This window comes from Zonotrichia leucophrys, chromosome Z (assembly GCF_028769735.1).
Source record: "Zonotrichia leucophrys gambelii isolate GWCS_2022_RI chromosome Z, RI_Zleu_2.0, whole genome shotgun sequence".
Lineage (NCBI taxonomy): Eukaryota > Metazoa > Chordata > Aves > Passeriformes > Passerellidae > Zonotrichia > Zonotrichia leucophrys.
In genome coordinates, this window is record NC_088200.1 from 28,144,063 (window position 1) to 28,163,982 (window position 19,920).

A 19,920-nucleotide genomic window follows, 5' to 3' on the forward strand; every position below is an offset into this window, starting at 1 on the left:
GTGTCATCAAAAGAGCATTTTAATAAGAAAAAGAGCCATCCCCAGCCCTCCAAACCTCTGTTGCCCGGGGTACCCAGGGCGGGGGTGGTGGGTGTCCCGATCCCGGAGCCCCCCTTGGGCACGCAGGCTTGGGCAGCGCCGGGCGGGCCGAGCGCGAGGGTCTCTCCTCCAGGGAGTCAAACCAGGAGGGAGCAGAGTGGGACAACCCGGCGGCAGAGCCTGCAGGGGACGGCACGGCCGGCTGCGCCGCGGGCGCGGAGCGAGGGGCGGGGGACGGGAGGAGCTGCCTCTGGCCCCTCTGCGGCCGTGGATCGCAGGGGGCGTGGAGGAGGAGGAGGAAAAGAAGGAGGAGGAGGAAGAGTATTTGGGGGCGGCTCGGAGCAGGTGGCGCTCAGTGTCGCCCTGGGAAGCGGCCAGCTCAGAGCGGCCCCGGCCCGACCCCGCAGCGCGCCGGCCATGGGCTCCGCGGGCGCGGCGCTGCCGCCCCTGCTCCTGGTGCTGGGTACGTCTGCCTGTCCGTCGCGCCGCTCCGGGAAGCAAGAGAGGAAGGAGGGAAGGAGGGAGGGGAGATCCAGCGGCGGGCGCGAGGTGCGGAGCGGGAGCGGCCCCTCCCGCGCCGCCGAGCCGGGCGGAGACGCGCGGAGGGTGCGCGGCTGCGGGCGCGGGCGGGCGCCGTGCATCGGCGGCGATTTTAAAGCAGGTTAAACTCCTGAAGTCGCGTGGATTTCACTTTGCCGTGAATGGACTGTGTGTGTGCGCGCTGGAGCGGAGGCAACGGGGACAGGCTGATGTGTGCATTTAGGATTATATGATGATTCTACCTTTTTAGGCGCGAAGATGATGTTCTCTCTGTGAAAGTTGCTCCTATTTGCAGGAGTCCCCTAGGTCTGTTACTACACTGTTGGGCAGATGTCGCTCCTTGGACAAGGATAGGGAAACTTGAACCATCTCCTCCTTCTCTTGGCTAACTTAATTACCATTACATCTATTTTCCTGGGAACTATAAGCAATCATATTCACTTGCCATGAGCAAATTCCCAGGCAGTTTCAGAGTTTTAATATTACTGTATACTCTCAAAAACCCTTAATTAGCAAGTCACCAAAGACGCAGCATGAAAATGAGTTTTCACTGATGAGCTGTTCTAACTTGTTCTTTCAATAACTATAGCGAACACTGCAGTGGAATGTGTGGCTGCAGGGTATGAAATAAAATACAAAAATATTAACCTGTGATGTGATATATAGAACAAAACCAACCTGACAATTTTTTTTTTTAAAGAAACAATTCTGAAAAGTACTAGTGGACAAAACATTCTACCGTGTACTTTTGCCTAATCTACTGTTTATTCTCCTAGTTACAGCTACTGAAAACTAGGACCATTAGCATTCACTGTAATTCATGGGGCCTTAAGACTTGCAAAGGTTGTAGAGCAGTGCTGAAAGCAGAATATAAGGCTGATTGTGAGAGGAGAATTCCCCTGGCATTTTGAGTGACAGAAGTGGGATAGGTCTGCTTCATTCATGATTTTTCTCAATTTATACATCTGAAAGCTGTCATAATTTTGATTTCAGATGTGTCATGACATTTGATGTTAGGGCATACAATTACTGGGTTAATACTTGCTAAGGCCTTTTTGATCTTGAGTAACAACAAAAGTTTCAGGACAGGAGAATTTTCATCAAGTGTTTTTAGAGTTCTGCTGTGGTGGTACTCTTGTACCACCTCCCACAATAATTTTCAAGTTGTTCGAATCCTAGTGAACTGGTTTACTTTCAAAGGTGGTATTCTTAAGTTTAATTGGGATAGCTTGGCTGAATTAGTCTTTGCTTCCGGAAAATATTCCAAGTTATTCCATAAAACTTGATTTTATGTCAGTATATTAACTTCTGAATTATCAGTTGTATTAAATGGGTCACATGAGGTGCTTTGCTGTGTCTCTAAATTCAACTAAAAATACTGCAGCAGTGAAGTAGTGGGTTACTCTTTGCTGATGTGTATTTTTGTGTCTGGAAAGTAATGAAGACTTTGTAGATGCTACAAGAAGAAGAGATCTGAAACAGAACTATCATTTTGATAGCATTTGCTACCAACCTTGTTAATTGTTGACCAAAAAGTGTATAGCATAGAGAAGTAGATCATGTCAAGAGGACATAATGATGCATAATAAATGATGCATTAACAGGGCAACCTATGCAACAAAGTCGGAAGCTTTTCTGTTGCCACATGCTGCTGATAGATTTGCCACATCCAGTTCTTTAAATTTACATTTTAAGTATGCATTTTTTTCCTTATCCTGTTCTTAAAAGTCGGAGCCAAAACAACCCAGCTCTCTCTGAGAGTGAAGCCAGTGGAAAATACAGTAGCTTTCCTGGGCTCAATTCTGGTAACATTTTCTTTGGAAAGCTCTAGTGCCCTCATGCTTGAGAGGAGATATTTGAAATTTGGCAGGAAGGCACTATTTGCATTGTCTACCTAAATTTGGCCAAGTAACAAGTCTGCAAAACTGTATTCCTCTGGAAAGACATGCGTTTTTATCGGCTACATTCGAAGTTAATTTATGTCCACATTGTTGTGTACCTTGGTCAGATGTGATGTTTCTGTGTGAGGTCTTAGATGTACACCTGCAAATATAAAAAATTTCTCTCTTGATATCTTATGTTACTTGTTATTTTTAAAGCAATATCCATTGTTGTTTAAATCACTCTGCTTTCCAGTTTGCTTTTCTATGGTGGTCTCCTGACTGTCTGTATTGCATACTCTTAACTGCTTCCTGGGTTTTAGATGAATCAACTTGTTTTCCTTTTTATAAGAATAATTAACTTCAGAGTGAGTTATCATGTGATAGTGTTGGAGTACCATACATAGGGGAGGAAGTAAAATTTGAGGTGACCTCGCCTATACTTTGTCAGCAAGCCTTCATATTGAAGCCTAACATACACCTTCCTCCAGCAACCCAGGATGTGAACGATACAACTCTTAGCACATTCATAAAATCTCCACTCTGTGAAGTACACATCCCTTGAACTCTTTAATTCTGAAATGAAAACTTGCAGTGACACAAGGGTTATGTCTTTTGGCCTACGGGTCTACCACATGAGTGCCATGGATTCTCAAATCTCTCTGTGGGACCCAGGCAGACCAAAGGAGGAAACACGTCTACTTGAAATTGGGCTGTCTGTGTAGAACAGAGAGCTTCCAGTGATGGAAATTCTTGTAATAGGCTGTAAAGCCCTGTAGAGGAATAGGACACCCTACTTACAGACTCTTTTTCTTCAGTATGCTTTTGTTTAAATGGGGATGGAAGCTGTGATAATGGCATTTAACATGCAAGAGCTGGAAAGTGCCCCGAGTAAGTTGGCCACCTGGACTTGTCTCTTGTGCACATCAGTACACCATGCTGTCACCACCTATGAACAGAGAAAGATGGTGTGATCAGATAATGAGCTGGAACTCCTGCCTTGCTTAGTTTTTGAAATTAGAAAGTGGTCTAATGAATGAGAATTACATGTAGGATTAAGATAAATAAATTTCGCTTTTTTCCTTACAGAAGTGGATTCTTTCTCACTCTCTCTTTTTTTTTCCCCCGCAAAAGCTGAGTACAATTTCAGACGAGTCATTTAAATCAAATCTTTGACATGTGGTTGGAGCTTTTGTGTTCTTCTCTTTCTCTTTGCTCAGCCAGGGGTTCTCAAAACTGAAGCTGCGTTTTCACGATCTGGTTAAGCTGACCTGAATGTGGAGCTGATGCTGCAAGGACATTTCATCCACTCCTGTTTGCATGTTTCCACCGGTTTCTCTGTGCTATCACTATGGCTTAGTCTTGGGAACAGGTCAGGGACCCATTTGCTTAAATAATTTTTTCCCCTTTTGAGCCAGGTTAGTTTTGGAGATGAGCTAAACTGATCACTTGAGCAATTTATTTGTTAGTGCTGGCATAGGGTACAGTCAGAACTCGTGGCTAGAGGAGGGAGGAAAGCTGGAAAAGTCTCTTTCACTTGTAGCTGTCACTTCCACTGGCTTGAGCTGGTTGTGCAAGTGCATCTTGATGTGCAAAACTGCTCTGTATTCACTGCTGTGACTGAAGTAAATGGAAATTGTATTTTAAATGAGAAAAAATATAAGGGTTTAGCTGTATCACTAGATATCCAAAAGTGGTAAGTCCTTTTTTTTTTATGGAGGTAAGGATGCTCTCTCATTTCCCTTGAGTGTTGAAAAATAAATCCTCTGTCACATGCAAATACTTAAATGTTTATTTTCAATATATGTAGGCAATAATCAACAAGGAAGCTGCTAAGACTAAAATCATATACATTAAAGGACATGGCAATGTACAAAGCAGAGTGAACTAAACTGATAACTGAATAACAAATGGAAACAAAACATTTGGTGCTATAAATGAAGCTAAAAATTGGGGTGAAAATGCTTTCAATGTGCAATCATGCGCACCATGTTAAATCTGTACAGCCTATTTTGATTTCTGCCTTTCTCCCTCTTTGTGATCACTGTTGATACCTTGATGTTTTATTATCATATTAGTGAGTAATGTTAATGTTTAAAATTATTCTGTAATCTGGAGATGGCTTGAAAGAAGGACCTAAATATGAACTCTTCTTAAAGTAAACCTGATTCTAGTTTTTCCTTCTTTCTGAGATAGCAAGAAGTAGCAGCACTACTATGTATTATTTTTGGAGTTTTGCCTCTCACAGCATTGCAGATTGAAGTAAGGCTTCATTCATACTGCATTACAGGACTTGTATTTTATATTATGTTTATTTTAGAAAGCATACAGGCTATTACTATCAGACACCTAAACACATTAACAGTTAATATTTATTTGTGCATAATTTGGTCAAAGTCAACATGAGATCCTACCAACAAGTTTTAACTGTGTGCTGCCTCTCTCTGGAACAACATGAGAATTGTTCTTTGCTTTTTTGATTCAGTATCACAGCACTTTAATTTAAGAAGTTAAAGAAGTAAAAGTACAGCTACTCCTTTTTTTCATTGTGCTTCCTTGCCACTATATAAATATTATTCATTGTGGTCTGTCTTCACTATTGTAATTTTGAATGAATGAAAGTGGGGTTTGTATGTCCTTCTTGTGATGTATTTTCATGAGGGCTAATAACTGCAACTACCAGTGTAATGTCTTAATGTCAAAACAGCTGAATGTGAATAAAGTACTTTCCTTTAGGATTAATGCAGGTAAAAGGGAATTTCTGCATCTCCAGATGAGTAAAGCAAGTAATTTTCCCCAGCAGAAATCTTGTGCAGCCTCTATCCAGTGTTGTTATTTTCATTTAAAGGTTTCCTTTGTTAGGCTCTGTGCAGGCTGGTTCCCATTTCCATGGTGACCGTGCTGAAATGCAGACAGGACACAGACTGGTTTCTCATCGGCATAGCCATGCACTTGCATACCAACACATGTTATCTGCTTGGCTTAGGACATTTCCATTAGCAGTTCTAATGTTTAGAGCTTCTTTTCTCTGGAGCTTTTAGACCACATAGTGGTCTGGATACTACACAGTGTTGGGATTTCAGACCCTGTGCAGCAAGACAGAACAAGTTGATAAGCTTATTTTTTTGTGTAAATAATTTGGCTCTGCTGTTCCAATTTAAATTACTCAAGGACATCAGAGAACTGTCTGAGCCTTAGTTTTCTTTTCTCTTAAAAGTGATAACACAGAACGATGTTTATTTATAAACCCTTAGGTGGAAGACTGACATATACGTGTGCTAAATAGTTATGGGAACATACACCTTCTTAAGGCGTAAGGATAATAAAAGCAAGTGAGTGTGAATTACACAGGATAAATGATGTCTTCTGTCGGTATTGGTCGAGTGTGAGTATGTGTCTTTGTTAAGCAATATGCAATAATCTTCTTCCTGCTCATATTGTAATAGTTTTCTGAGGTGGTGAATACTAAAGGCATTAAGTGGTGTCAACATAAGCATTTCCATCACTTCCAAATAAGGCTGTGATTTCTGAATTGCCAAATAAACTCAATATTCTGAGTGTTGGTAATCGTTATTTTGAATTATTCCCTGAGTAGCATTTCAGGATCCTGAGGGGAGAAAATTTTATTTTCTCCTGGAGATGCACATGCTATAAAAAATATAGTAAGACTTGCATATTATTCAGGACTTAAAAGAGCAGGCAAAGAAGAAGGATCAACACAGACTCTTTGAATGGAGGATGAGCAAAGACATTTTGTGTGCAACTGAATGGCATGTGCATGGTTGAATGTCACACATGATGAATGTCACGGATTCTTTTGTCCCTTTTAAGTTGCTCTTAGACAGGGTGAAGGGCTTGAAAGTTATGCACAGCCCTGATGGAACTCTTGCCTTATTCCCGATTTATTTTGCCCTTTGCAACCTTCTTACAAGTTTATCATTCTTCCCTTACATCATACACTTGTATGCCCTTTGTTTTTTTCTTAATCACACAAATCTTCTTGCATAACAGGTTGGTTATTTCTAAAGGACAGGCAATAAAGAAATCTTGGGGGAAATTACTGTCAACAGCAGGCTTCAGGGAGGAAGCTTAGTGCACAGTAGAAATACCTAAGGAAGTAGTGGAGTTTGAGGATGGAAGGGGGGCTGTGGATAGGTGTAAAGAATTGAACTAAATTTTTACCTTTTATCTATATGACAGCTAATCTATCTGCCTGTCTAGTTATCTGTCTCAAACATAACGGACCAGCAGAAAAGCTGGCAGTGATTGATGCTCTGTTAGGACTGCAATACAAAGCTGTGTGTGATAAGACTGCAGATGACCAGGCTGCTTCACCCACTGGATTACCTGGTGAACAACTACCTCTGCCAGCTGCAAGATTGGTGTTCTTACCTGACTGAGGAGTAGCTGCCTTGCGCTAGGTCTGTGTGCTAGTGCAGCTAAGGATGCTGTTACTAGAAGCTGTCAGTGTTACCAGCACTTCCTGGGGGATTTGCCTGTGCCATGCTCTGTGCTGCCTGCAGTGAGGTAAACCAGTGGAATTAGCTATCATGTGTCTAAATTTCCACATGCACAGCAGTCACTTCTCATAATTCCTCAGTTTCTGTGACTGTTGTGTTCAAGTTTCCCTTCAGCTAGGAGAGCACACTGGCTGAGAAATTCTACTTCATTATATATTCAGCTTAAAGAACAAAACAGTAAACTGCTGCAGTTCAGGCCTAAATTTATTCTTGGCTGGTCCTGTTCTCTTAGCTGAGTAGATGTCTGCGTAGGTGTCAAATCGGAGCAACTCAAGTCATGAATTTGTGTCCTGCTTTCTTTATAGCAACATGCTAAATAAGGAGAGTAAGACACAAAAGAATCTCCTTGAGAGACCTGTTCAAAGCAGCAGCGAGTGAACTAGCAACTAGTACATCCTAGATAGTTACCAAATATCACTGTAGAGGAGGGTGTGTGACTCAAATATCTCTGTGCCTGTATTCTTATTTGAATTTTCTGTTTGAAGAGAATATTAATTGCTACCTAAACAATAGCAAAACATTTTATGAAATAATTTTTCAGTGATTCAATTTTCTTACCAGTAAATTCTAATAAGACAATGACAGCAGTCTATAATAATGAATTTTAAAACTATTTTATCCAGTATTCCTACTGTGTAAAATTCAGTTGTCTTTATGTGCAGTATTTTAGATGCATTTAAAACAGATTTAATTTAAAATATTAAATTCAGATTTCACTGAAATTCCTCAAATGATAATTTAGCTAACCTTTTCTGCATAGAAAAAATTTAAGTGACATAACACTTTTTTTAATCATGTTCACCAAAGAAAGTTCCCATTTAAACATATACTTAGGTCAAATACAAAACAGCAGAAATTACGAAGAAGGAACTCTTAGTAAGATGGGCAAATATAAACTGACAAAAAAATCCAGCAGTGCTACTCACATAGTTCTTCTGCTAATAATAGTTATCCATTTAACTCTAGCCAAATATCCTTTTGTTTCACTATATCTACTCTCATTCTTTATTTTTTTGCGCTTTTTTTGGGTGGTGGGAGTCAGGGTTGGTACGCATTTTTTTTTTTTTGGGGTTTTTTTTTTTTTTTTTTTTTTTTTTTTTTTTGGTTTTTTTTTTGTTTTCCCTTCCAAGCTGCCAAAAGCCAGTTGATCATATTGAACAGTAAAAAAGTACTTGAGTCTCTGGAGTTGTTCTTCTGAGAAGCTGAGAGCTACAATAGACTTTGGTTCTGTGAGGACAAAAAAGCAACTGTTCTGCTTTTGTGGAAGCAAGAATTATCTCCAGAAAACTCTTCTTAAATGTACATGGGCCCTTCTCTCTGACCCCAAAATGTACAATGGCTTCATTTTACTAAAAAAAAAAAAAGAAAAAAAGATAACTTCCTTCTGAACTCTAACCACAGTACCTGTCACCAACCTGAGCCCTGGCATCTGGGTAAACCCTGTGTGGTGTGTGGGCTGAGGGCTGGAGGAGTGCCTTCTGCCGCCCCAGTTCAGCTAAAACATGGTCCCCCTGCCGCAGAGTGCAGGGTTCAGTGCCTTGGACTCAGCACTTTAAAATGCACAAAAAACCAGCTTCTTGCAAAGCAGGAAGACTCCTGCAGCTAACAGGTGGATCAAGAGTATTTGAACTCCATCCTTCTCAGGCACCATCATAGGGGCTTCCTGCTACTGAGGTCAAGGATGGGGAAGAATTCTGGGAGACAAGTATCCGATTCAGCTTTCTTTCGAGAGGTAGCTGCTTCAGAAGTAATGGTAATAGTCATCCAGGAAATACGAGAAATAGTTACCTTGTTCCCCCTTGAGCCTCATGGTGTAGATTCACCCCTCAGTGTTTTCCAGAAGCATCCTTGCTACCTGGCAACAAAGCAGTCAGACAAGCAGTCTCTACCCCATATATTGAAACGAGGTCTCAGCTCCTCCCAGGAGCTGAGTATATTCATGTTTCCAGACAGGCAAAGATACATCTTGCCTGTGGCCTAATGTCTGGGCACTTAGCTGGAAGGAGGTCTGAGTTGGCTTTTTGGGACCAACCACCCATATAATTCACAACTGGTAATTTATTTGTGCATAGAAAGTTACATAGCTATTCAGTTAAATAATTTAATTATTACAAGTCAAAATAATTAAGTTGAAAATCCTTCATTACCTCTTACTGTTGTAACAGAGTGGGTTAACAGTAGGGTAGAATACTTTGCTCTCAGACAGAGCTGCTTCTAAACCTGATTCATATTCTAAACTTTTGTGCAACTTTGTGTAATGACACCTAAGTGACAGGTAATTTTAGGTTCATTGTGGGCTGGCCAGCTGCTGAAGTCTGGGCTTCCTGGATTGTTTTCCTGATTTTAATGTTCCTAAATTCTGCCTAGACACTATCTGGTGCCAGATTGATCATTTCAAGGTGCATTAAGGTGCAATTTCAGGTGAGTGATTGGGACCACCTGCCTACCCTTCAGGATGCCCAGCCATGAGCTCCCATTAAAATCAAAAGTGAGAAGTAGTCGTTACTTCTGGCATAGGAGAACAAATGTTCTGATAATTATAGCTCTTCCAAGTATTGTGTTATATATCCTGTGGTGCTTTGGAGTTTTTCTTCTTGCAGGAAGCTGATGTAGCAAACTTCTTGCAGCTGAAGCTGCTCTTATTTCTGTGGCTGTCTGTGTACAGGGTACAGAGCTAAGCTTCCAGTTAGCTTCAGAAGCTGTGAGGGAGCAACGGGGTCTTAAACATGCTGCCCTAAAAATGGTATGGTGGAATGGTCACTGGACCCACTGCAGTCCTCATGCTTTAGGCTGTGACACTGGAGTGGCAGAGGGATGGATGGTGATGGCAAGTCCCTCAGCTTTTTTCTAGTCTAGCCTTTCAGGTCACATTTAACATTGATATAATATGATAAAACACACAGTATAATATGTTACAATACACTGTAATTTTCATATAGGCTAGAGTGTGATATGGGTAGGGAAGTACAGATACCTGTGCTTGCTTTCCCTTCTTGATACTTGTGTGAAAACCTTCATTTTTGCTTTGTACAGTCATGTTTTCATAGCAGCTGAGATGAGCAAATGTGGCATACAGGGTGTATAGATGGCAGTCACATTGCTTTCAGTGTGGTGACATGCATTTCCTCTCTTACAGTTGTAGTGTGGCTCATGGTTCTCTGACTATATTTGGAAATATTCCTGGTTTAAAAAAGAGAAAACACGACCACTGATATTGTGGACACAAGGGAAGAGAAACTGCTGGAGTGAAATGCCACTTGGAAAGTCAGTTTTTATCATAGGGAAGCATGCAAGGTTTTTTGTGTTTATCATCATTACTTGTGAAGGCCAGTGACAACTGCATAAATAACATATGTATGTGTACAGCTTGTTACCCTTATGTACTTTTAATCTCATTGTGGTGTTGAAAAAAAATTTGGTATTCTAAGAACAAAGTTGAAAAATCCTGTTAGTACCAAGATAAAAGAAAAACTGCATGTCATAACAAAATGATAGTATTTAAGTGAATTTTCTGCAAAATAAAGCTTTTCCCCACTGAAAAAATGGACGGAAACATGCCAAGATAATAAATTTGAGTAGGCTTGAATACTTGCTGTCTTTATTAAAAACTCATAGGAAGTTGTCAGTCCTGCAGGAGCTGCTCCTAAGCACTTATTTGGAACCAGTCCTTGTGTGTATAGTAGGTTGTCTGGATTTCTTAACTACAGATGACGAGTGGTTGATTTGTCTGCTCTGGAAACCAGGAGGGCAATATCTGGGCCACAAGTAGGGAGTTACCAGGAGAAAGACAAGTCTTGTGGACTAACTAATGAAATTGTGGATAAGTTTAATTAGATCTCTTACTCTGCAGCAGTGTCAGAACAGCAAAATAGACAGCTCCTAGTTGTGTTAGCACACTCTCTGCAACTTTACAGCCACAATTTGTGTCCTGTGAGCTTTGGGCTACTTTCATAGGAGGCTATTGATAACTCCTCAGTGCAGCTTTTGCATTGTGAGCCATTGCAAGGGAAAGGCAGTGTCTCAGGCTTTCACACACGCAGAGGCTCTCAGGCTGGAAGCTGACCTATTTCCAGGAAGATGCAGTCAGCCAACTAAGCCAAGAAAACTTGCTGAAAAGAAGGGGAGGAAGAAGGGTGGGAGGATTGTTACTAAAAGAGGCATTGTTTCTCTTTTGTTCCGAGTGGTGGATTTGGGGGAGGCTTTTTTGCCTATAATTTATTTCTACTCTGAATGTTTTGACTTCGGTTAATTATTAAGAAGCCTGAGATATTGTGGCTGTTGTGACGAAAAAGTTGATCTCAAGATAACAGAAAGTAAAACAGTTAGTTGAAGTAGAAAAATGAAGACTTGCCTTTTTCAAGCTTCTGTAAACGCATGGCATAGTGACAAAGAAACTGAAGTGAGGATTATACAATATTTCAACTGTCAGTATAAAAAGTATCTTGCCAATCACTTTATTCTTTTTGATTCCTGTAGAGGTTCACATTGTCTCTATTTAGGAGGTTGTTCTCTATAAGAAGTGTGTTCAGTTTTAAATAAAACCAGATTAATGTGATTATAAAACTGCTCTTTTAGTATATGAGTATATGACACTCTACTGCTGAGAGTGTGCATATTGAAGAAAAAATTATTACAGAAAGTAGAAAAGCAAATATAAAAGAAAAAACTAATGAGATTTTTTTTTTCAGTTATGTTGACCATACTGGGTAAAGGCTACACCTTTCCAGATTAAATTATAAGTAGTCCTTTATTTTTCTTGCATGTTGTCATGTTGGATTGGATTCTGTGTAGCCATTTGTGAGTATTCTAAAGACAGATAAAAAAGTTATTTAATATTTATGTTCATTTGTAGGAAAGTCCCAAACAGTGAAACCAGTATAGCTGGAATAGTACATTACAAAAGGGAAAAGTTTACTTTTTTTGTGAGGATTTTGCTCATTGTAATGAGAATTGCTTAGTGGCTTCTGAAAGCCACAATGAAGAACATCCATATTGCAATTCAATAGACTAAAGTAACTGCATGCTTGTTGTTGCTTCCTTAATGTTTCCACAGTCTTGTCAATAAAGTATTCAAAGCACAACATATTATGAAAGCTGGGTAAGTTCTTTCTGTAAGAATACTTGACTAATTCCAGTTGGATTATTGCTCTGGTAATATATGTTCTGAATAACAAGGGAGTAACATTACTCTGAAACCAAAATGTTGTTCAAACAGTGAAGTAAGCCTAAATATATTTAATATAAAGCAAATACTACTTGACTACCCTCTTTCATAACTTTATTGCTTCCCCTTCCTGCCTTCATTCCACCTTCTGGCTAACATTGCAAGGACAGTAGGTGATTATAGTGTGAAGGGCGTCTGTAGGTGCCTGTACTCCCTCTCTAACTCTGGAATCTGTGAGCCAACTTCAGCAAACCTTTGCAGAGGGATGAAAAAATTGACCAGCTGGGTATCAGACAGAAACAAAAGCTCTTTTTAAAGTTCCCTGACAACTAAGGAGATCCAGTGTGACTTTGCACAATAGAAAATAGCTGAAAATCTACCCTAAAGAGAGCCCTTAGAAATATTTCAGTCATGGAGAAAGCTTGAACCAGAGTGTGCATCCACTGTGAGATGAAGTCAGTGGAAAACAACAGCTACAAGTTCTCTCATCCCTCCCACCCCTTTCTTTTCTCTGTCCTCAGCAGGGTCTGACAGGCTTCAGGGCCCTGCTGATGCTTGTTCTTTGGAGGTAGAAATCTTTGAGACCAACAGAAAAATTTTCTTTGTGGAATTTGTAGCAGCTCTCTTCGAGCAGTATAACATAAAAGGGCAAAGCAGTATAACATAAAACAGCAAAGCAAAGCCCTCTTCTGTAATGAATAGATATTTTTTAAAAGGCCAGACTGACCAATTAAGGCAATGTCAGCAGCACACATCTTAGAGGCTGCCAATCTAAGAAACTAATTCAGGAAGCAGCCAATAATCCAGTGGGGTATTCTTGATTCGTTTTTCCACACAAATTAATTTACAGATGAAAAACCGTAGTGCATGGTTTTAGCATAATGCCAGGCCATGGCCTTGCTTTTCCTTGGTGACTACATGCTTACCCCTCCCAGCCTTAAATCCCTCAGCATGCTGCTGACCTTGAGTTTAGGTTTTGCAGGGTCAGCTGCCCCTGCTGGAGCTGTCAGAGGGGGCAGTGGTTATAGCTGTGGCTGGGCTCCCTAGCGGAGGGGAGCTGCCAAGGATGCTCTCCTGGCACTGTGACTGACACAAATGCTCCCTCACAAAGACAAAGGGTCACTTAGCTGGGTTATATAACAAACTTTTTCTGGTTTATAGCTAGTAGTTGTTCAAGGAACGGAACACTATGACATTAAGTTAAAAAGGCAAACTTTCCTACTGGCAAGGTTAATATTAGATAAATTTAAAACTTAGTGTGTGGTGGATCCTTACAGACTCAGTGGTCAAAGTCCGTTGTCTCTTTTTTTTTCTTGATGCTGTCTTTGCTAGATCTGTTTGATGGAGAGAGATAAATAACAACAGCAGAGAATGCCTCTGATTGGATATTTTAATAAGAGGTGAGACTTGGCATAACAGACTCTGCTTATGGTATTTTGTAATTTATTGCCATCTAAATTGCGCACATCACCTTTGCAATGTAGTAAAATGTGATTGAAAATTCAATCCTTACTATTTAGAGTGAAAACAAAATGACACATTTATTATGATACCTATGATACGTTCTATTAGAGTTTTACAAAGTTGTTCCACCAAATGAAATAATCAAATATAAAAATCAGATTTCATTTTTTTTATCCTGTTGATTTTTTTTATGCTTGATGTTAATCTGAGTAAGGGGCTTCAATAAAACAGCTATTAAATCTCAGCATCAAACAGACATTTTTTGCTTGATCACTTTAAGCTGTGAACTTTGCTTACAAAATCAAAACAATTATGAACTGGGTGTACCTAATACAAGCTTTTACTTCATTAAAACTTGCTTCAGCTTGTAGTGCAAACAGAATGAAGCAAACAAGGCATTAGAGCTATCATTAGATATGTCATTTATAGTTACAAAGGAATTTCCACATGTTGAGGCTTAAAGGTGCCCAGTCATAACATGCATTATTTTTCATCCTGCTAGGAGAAAAAAATAAATCCTGGTGTTAAATTATAAAACCAGCTATATAACTACACTGCAGCTCCCATGGCTCATACTGCAATAATGCAGTTGCTTAAATATGGGAATTCCTAGGGGAAAAAATATACCATGCAGAGAAGTACTCGAGCTTATTAGAAAACTTAGAGTTTCTTTTATCCCTTTAGGATTTCTTTTCTTGCTTCCTTTCTGAAGCTAGATGTTGGGACTACTGTACTTAGTGAAGGTCTTCCCTTTAAACTGAACTGCCCAAGCAACTTTCCCAGTGGAGAGGAACTGCTGCTTTTGAAGTCTGCAGAGGGACTTTCAGAAGCTTTAGGCTCATATCTAGCTTCCTTTGTTCCACAGAGTCTGTTTACTTGACTGTAAATAAAGTGCCATTTACAGACAGAAGTTAGGAAGTGGATTTTTACTTGCCCGACCAATCTCTCATCATGATCATTAGGTCACAAAGTAGAAGTCTGTCACCAAAAGCTATTAAAATCCAGATAGTGAATTAGTTTTCTTTATTTCAAGATTCTTAAATTATCAAAGTTCATTGCCTGAAGGCAGCAACAGATACAAAATCGTTCCAGCCTGGAATATACAGTACTTTGAACCTAGATGCTTCAATGATTGGCACCCTTTTAATCCATAAGAGACCCTCTTATTTTGCACAGGCTTAAAATAGGTCTAAAGGAAACTTAGAATTTTCTCTTTTTTTGGCTGCAAATGCTTGAGTTTCTTTTTATGGATACTATATAAAGATAGATGTACAAAATGTATAAAAGCTGTCCTTATAGTGTAAGCACTATATCAGATGGAGGAAAATGGCAGGAAAAATGCCTACTATATTATTGCCAGTATATACTTGCTAGGCCCAGCCAACTAAGATTTGTGTGGAGTAGATCTAAAAAAATCTGCTGATGATTATAAAAATGTGGAATTTAAAATGTGACTGAAATATGCTGAAACTAGGCTGATCTGTAAGAACACTGCAGACAACAGTGTATCTTCAGAGGCTGGGTTTTATGATTGCTTTTTTTTGTTCTTCTCTTTTCACTGTCCTTGACTGGATGCCGGTCCAGAAAGTGAACATGATAGAGTCAGATTTGAAGAGACCTGTGATCTGGCAGACACCTCTCCATTGTTCCAGCTGTGCATTTTTGCTCTCAAAGAGCAGTGCTCTGATGCTGCACTAGTGCAAATTATTTAAAAGAAGAAAATCAAGCCCGAGTGGTAAATGGGAAGGGTGGGTGAAATGGTTCAGTGAGAAGAAGGCCATGGGAAGAGAAAAAGGACATTGCTTCTGTAAGCTGTGGTGAAGCCCAGGGAAGCTACAAGGAGTTGAAGCTTCCCAGTGCTTGGACAGGTGCATTATTCCTTGCTCCTTGGAATAAGCCCCCATCTTGGAGAAAATAGGACCACAGAGGGTGGCCCTGGAAGGTTCAGGGATGAATGTTACACACTGGTGGGAGTTTTTGAGGACAAGGGAGGAGATGAACAGGCAACACATAACCTACCACACATTTTGCTGACCCCACCTGTCTTGTCACAGCACCCCAGGGGAATTTGAACCATGGGGACTTTCCTTCAGGCTGTTGGCTGTCATACCTGCTCCCTGTATTTTCACCGAGTTCTGGAGGAAACTTTTGCCTTGCCTGTAGCATTTAACAAAACTCTCACTTTGGACATAAATTAGAAACACCTTCCATGTATTTGCATCAAAGTTGTCCAATGCACTCAGCAATGTAACCATTTGACTTGCAGTATGATTTGCTAATAAGTAATAAGTAACTAATTTGCTAATAAGTCCAGAGAGTCAAGAGTTTTTCTCTAAATGTCACTGGATTTCGGGTCAGACTGGAACTGTTCATCATTCTATATTGCTTTCGTCTCTTTGAAAGCCAGTGTTTATTTTCATGTGCAACATATAATGTGGAGAGTTCTTCTTCAGTATTTTCATGTAGGATGTTGCTGTGTTATAGTCTCCTTTGGCCTCCTGAGAAAGGGAAACTGCTAAATCATGCTTGATTTCTGGTTGAGAATAATACAATTTAGCAACAGACACAAAAAAAACCCCTCAGGATATGACATGCAAAAATGTTTATATAAAATATAAGTATATTAGATCACAAAGGAATTACTGGCAATTGTCGATTACTATCTCAATACACCATTCCTTGTCCTCAAAACCCAGACATGAACTGTGATTATATGAGGTTGTGTTTAGTGTCAAAAGGCTTGCAAAATACAGGGCAATGAGTCTGTACACATTCTCTTCTCCAGTCTTAAACAGCTTGACTCAAGAAAAATATATTTCTCTCTAAGGATGTTTCTCAAGAAACTATACTTCTAGCAGTGGGTGACTTCTAGCTTTCCAGAGGCTGACTGTAGATGTGGTTGTTTGAGATAACTAATGTATGACTTCCTGTTTGAATTTGTGGTAAAAAAAGTAGTAACTCTTTTACTGTTTTATTTAGTCTTCTGCTAATGATATTCCTGTTTTGAATTCTGTGGGCAATGATACAAAATACATTGAGACTTTCTACAGGTCATGAACTTTTTCTGCAAACCTGTGTGATTTTAATATTTTCACTATGATTTTATTATCATTATTACTATTACAATTCAGCTACTGTGATGGGCTGTTTCATGCTGATATAAACCCTGTTAACCTCTCTTCCAAAGCTGCTCCTGGGACCTAGGAGAAAGTGATACCAACAGTAAGCTCTCTGCCCATCAAAACTAGAGAAATGGTTAGAATTTGAGATTATATTTTCAAGATGTCATCTCTCCATAAAGTATCCTTGTTGTAAGGGATTATTGAAAAAGCTTCTTCTTTACTACACAGTGACTCATACTAAATTATTGTGGTGAGGCATATTTGTGTGTAAAGCAGATAAAACTCATTCTGTCTGGGCACACAGGAAGGGAGGGGAAACATGAGGGACATTGTTTAACCCAAGAGCAGCTCTGTGAACCTGCCTCATCTGGAAACCTCAGGGAGTAGCTGAGATCATGATTTCTTCCATCATTGCCATTTTTGGAGGCTTTTCAGGAGATCTAAGGTGTTTCTCAGCTGGGCTGTAGCTTGTTCCTGGAATCCCTCTGCTGTCTCAGTCCTTCCACCTCCACTCTGGGGAAGCAGTTACCTACTCACAGCAGAGTCCCTCAGGGGAGTCTGGTCTTTTTCCTGCAGCTCTCCCAGTGCATATTCTCCTAGGTATCCTGCTACAGTTCTTGATCAGAAAAACAATCAGGCCCTTTATGGATGAAGAGTGGGCCCCCCTGTCCTACAAAATCGACTTCGTCCCTAGTCCACATAGTTGGTTCCTTCCAAAATGGCATGGAATGGCATGCCATTATTCCCAGGCACGTAAGTGCCCAAGAAAAAGCAATTAATAACAAAACCATAGCTAAGTAGAATTGCAATGTTAAATGTCACGATTTATTAATGCTGTTCTATCTTGCATGTTTGTAGTTCTAAGTTTTCCTGTTTGGACAACTGTTCAGACTGTTTGGACTGAAAACAAAGGCTTCTGGCATGATAATGAAATGACTGAAAAATTTAGGTTTTCTGATGCAGCAGATAATCTCATTTTTATTCCAGTGCCACAAACTCAATTATAAACAGTGTTAGCAGGTACACTGAGGCCATTTTGTTTGAGCACGAAAATTGAGGTGAATGGAGTTGCATCCAGCTGGTAGATGGTCACAAGTGCTGTTCCAAGGTTCAGTTTTGCTTTGATATCTCCATTGCCTGGATGAGGGGATCCAGTGCACACTCAGTCAGATTTTGGGTGACACCAAGTTGGATGGTGAGAGTGTTCATCTGCTGGAGGGCTCTGCAGAGGGATCTGGGCAGGCTGGATCATGGCTGAGGCCAATGGTGTGAGGTTCCACAAGGACAAGTGCCAGGTCCTGCCCTTGGGTCACAACAACCCCAGGCAGCTCCACAGGCTGGGGCAGAGTGGCTGGAAAGGAGCTGGGGGTGCTGGTGAGAGCAGCTGAACATGAGCCAGGCTGTGCCCAGGGGGCCAAGAAGGCCAATGGCATCCTGGCCTGGATCAGCAATGCTGTGGCCAGCAGGGCCAGGGCAGGGATTGTCCCCCTGTGCTGGGCCCTGCTGAGGCCGCACCTCCAGTGCTGTGCCCAGGGCTGGGCCCTCACTGCAGGAAAGGCCCTGAGGGGCTGGAGAGAGTCCAGAGAAGGGCAATGGAGCTGGGGCAGGGTCTGGGGCACAAGTGCTGTGAGGAGCAGCTGAGGGAGCTGGGGCTGTTTGTCCTGGAGAAAAGGAGGCTCAGGGGGGACCTTATCACTCTACAGTTGCCTGAAAGGAGGCTGTGGCCAGGTGGGGGTCAGCGTCTTTTCCCAGGTAACGACCAATAGTGCAAGCAGAAATGAGATCAAGTTGCACCAGGAAGTTTTAAACTGAGCATTAGGAAAAATTTCATCCTGGAAAAGGTTGTCAAGTATTGAAGCACTCTTCCCATGGAAGTGGTGGAATCACCATCCCTAGAAGTTTCCAAAACATGTGTAGTTGTAGCCCTTAGGGACATAGTTTATTGGTGGATTTGGCTTTGGGACATGGTTTATTTGGTGGTTGAGTAAGGTTCTTTCAACCCTGTGATTCTAGTGTACCTCAGCAGGCTGTTGATGTGTTTGCTGTGCCATAAGCCCAACTTATGCCTGAAGGTAAAGGAGGATAACAGACCTGTGAATCACACTTTTTTTTTTTTTTGCCTTTATTCAGCTAAAACATTCCCATTAGTAATGCTGCAACTTTTGTTAAGACAAACAGTGAATGAATCACTGATCTCTGCCCGCAGTAATACAACACACATAAACAGTGCTAGAAAAGGCATTTAGCATGGCCAGGGTACTGTGGCAAAATCTCTGTTTTTTCAAGCATGTGTCAAAGCTGTGTTTATTTTCTTCTGTTGGGGGAGCTGTCGCAGATGAAGAGCCTTTTTCACCGGGATCAAAATTCTTCTTTAATTGCTTCTGTTATAATCATAATCTTTCTGTTAGCAGGAATTCTTCATAACTGCTGTGAAGCCTACAATGTTGGGCTCCTGGAAGCAAAAATATTTTCCGGTCCACCAAGAGAGCAGTTTGGATATGCAGTTCAACAGTTTATAAATGAACAAGGCAAATGGTAAGCATTTTGAATGGGTTGGTTTAGGTCCAACTAAAAGGTTAAGTAAAAAAATGTTGCAGCTCTTAATATTTCTTTTATAATTCCACATCTCATTTGAAGGGATTCTGGCAAATTTGTCTTTATATTTCAGCTATCTTTTTACAAAGAAATACTTAATGTTATTAAACCAAAAGTTGAGATATTCTAAAAGTGCGTGCATGTGATGGTTCATGCTTTTTTACTTAACACCATGTCTTTCCTTAACCTGAGGTCATTCTTATGGTAATTTTTTTCTTCATCTCCAATACTCTGACTTCCTTAGCCTTACAGTTTCTCTAGAATTTTAACTTGCATTCCTTTGTGTACCCAGAGCATCTTTGTTGCTCTTTATGCTCTTTTATACTCTTTAATATGTGGGTATTTCCCCATTTTAACATTTTTAAGATCAAAACAAATTATTAGGCCTAGTGAGTTCTAATTATTAGTATTAAAATTAAACTAAATGGATATAATTTTGTGTCTGATACAGTATTAACTGTTTGCCTCACAAGGGATGGTGTATTTAGATGTTTATAACACAATCATAGCAAAGTATTGTTCGCAACATCTCTTCAGCTACAAAATTTGACCTGAAGTCCTCTGTTGCCACAACATTGGGCTTGATGAGCAATTAG

At 40.4% G+C, this 19,920-nt stretch overlaps 1 protein-coding gene and 1 long non-coding RNA gene across 3 annotated transcripts in view; one reads left to right on the forward strand and one right to left on the reverse strand.

Annotated features, from left to right (window-relative positions):
• Positions 1 to 344: 344 nt before the first annotated feature.
• ITGA2 (integrin subunit alpha 2) overlaps positions 345 to 19,920 on the forward strand; it is a 67,531-nt gene continuing 47,955 nt past the window's right edge. Inside the window, exons 1-2 of one of the 2 annotated variants that reach the window (XM_064736529.1) lie at positions 345 to 502; positions 19,138 to 19,264. In XM_064736529.1, coding sequence (XP_064592599.1) covers positions 457 to 502; positions 19,138 to 19,264 — 173 coding nt within the window. In that variant the 5' untranslated portion in view covers positions 345 to 456. The remainder of the gene's footprint in view (positions 503 to 19,137; positions 19,265 to 19,920) is intronic. The other variant, XM_064736530.1, reaches the window with a different exon arrangement.
• Positions 19,114 to 19,920, reverse strand: part of LOC135459997 (uncharacterized) — a 30,152-nt gene continuing 29,345 nt past the window's right edge. The window contains exon 3 of the long non-coding RNA XR_010443135.1: positions 19,114 to 19,181. This is a non-coding gene — a long non-coding RNA (uncharacterized LOC135459997). The remainder of the gene's footprint in view (positions 19,182 to 19,920) is intronic.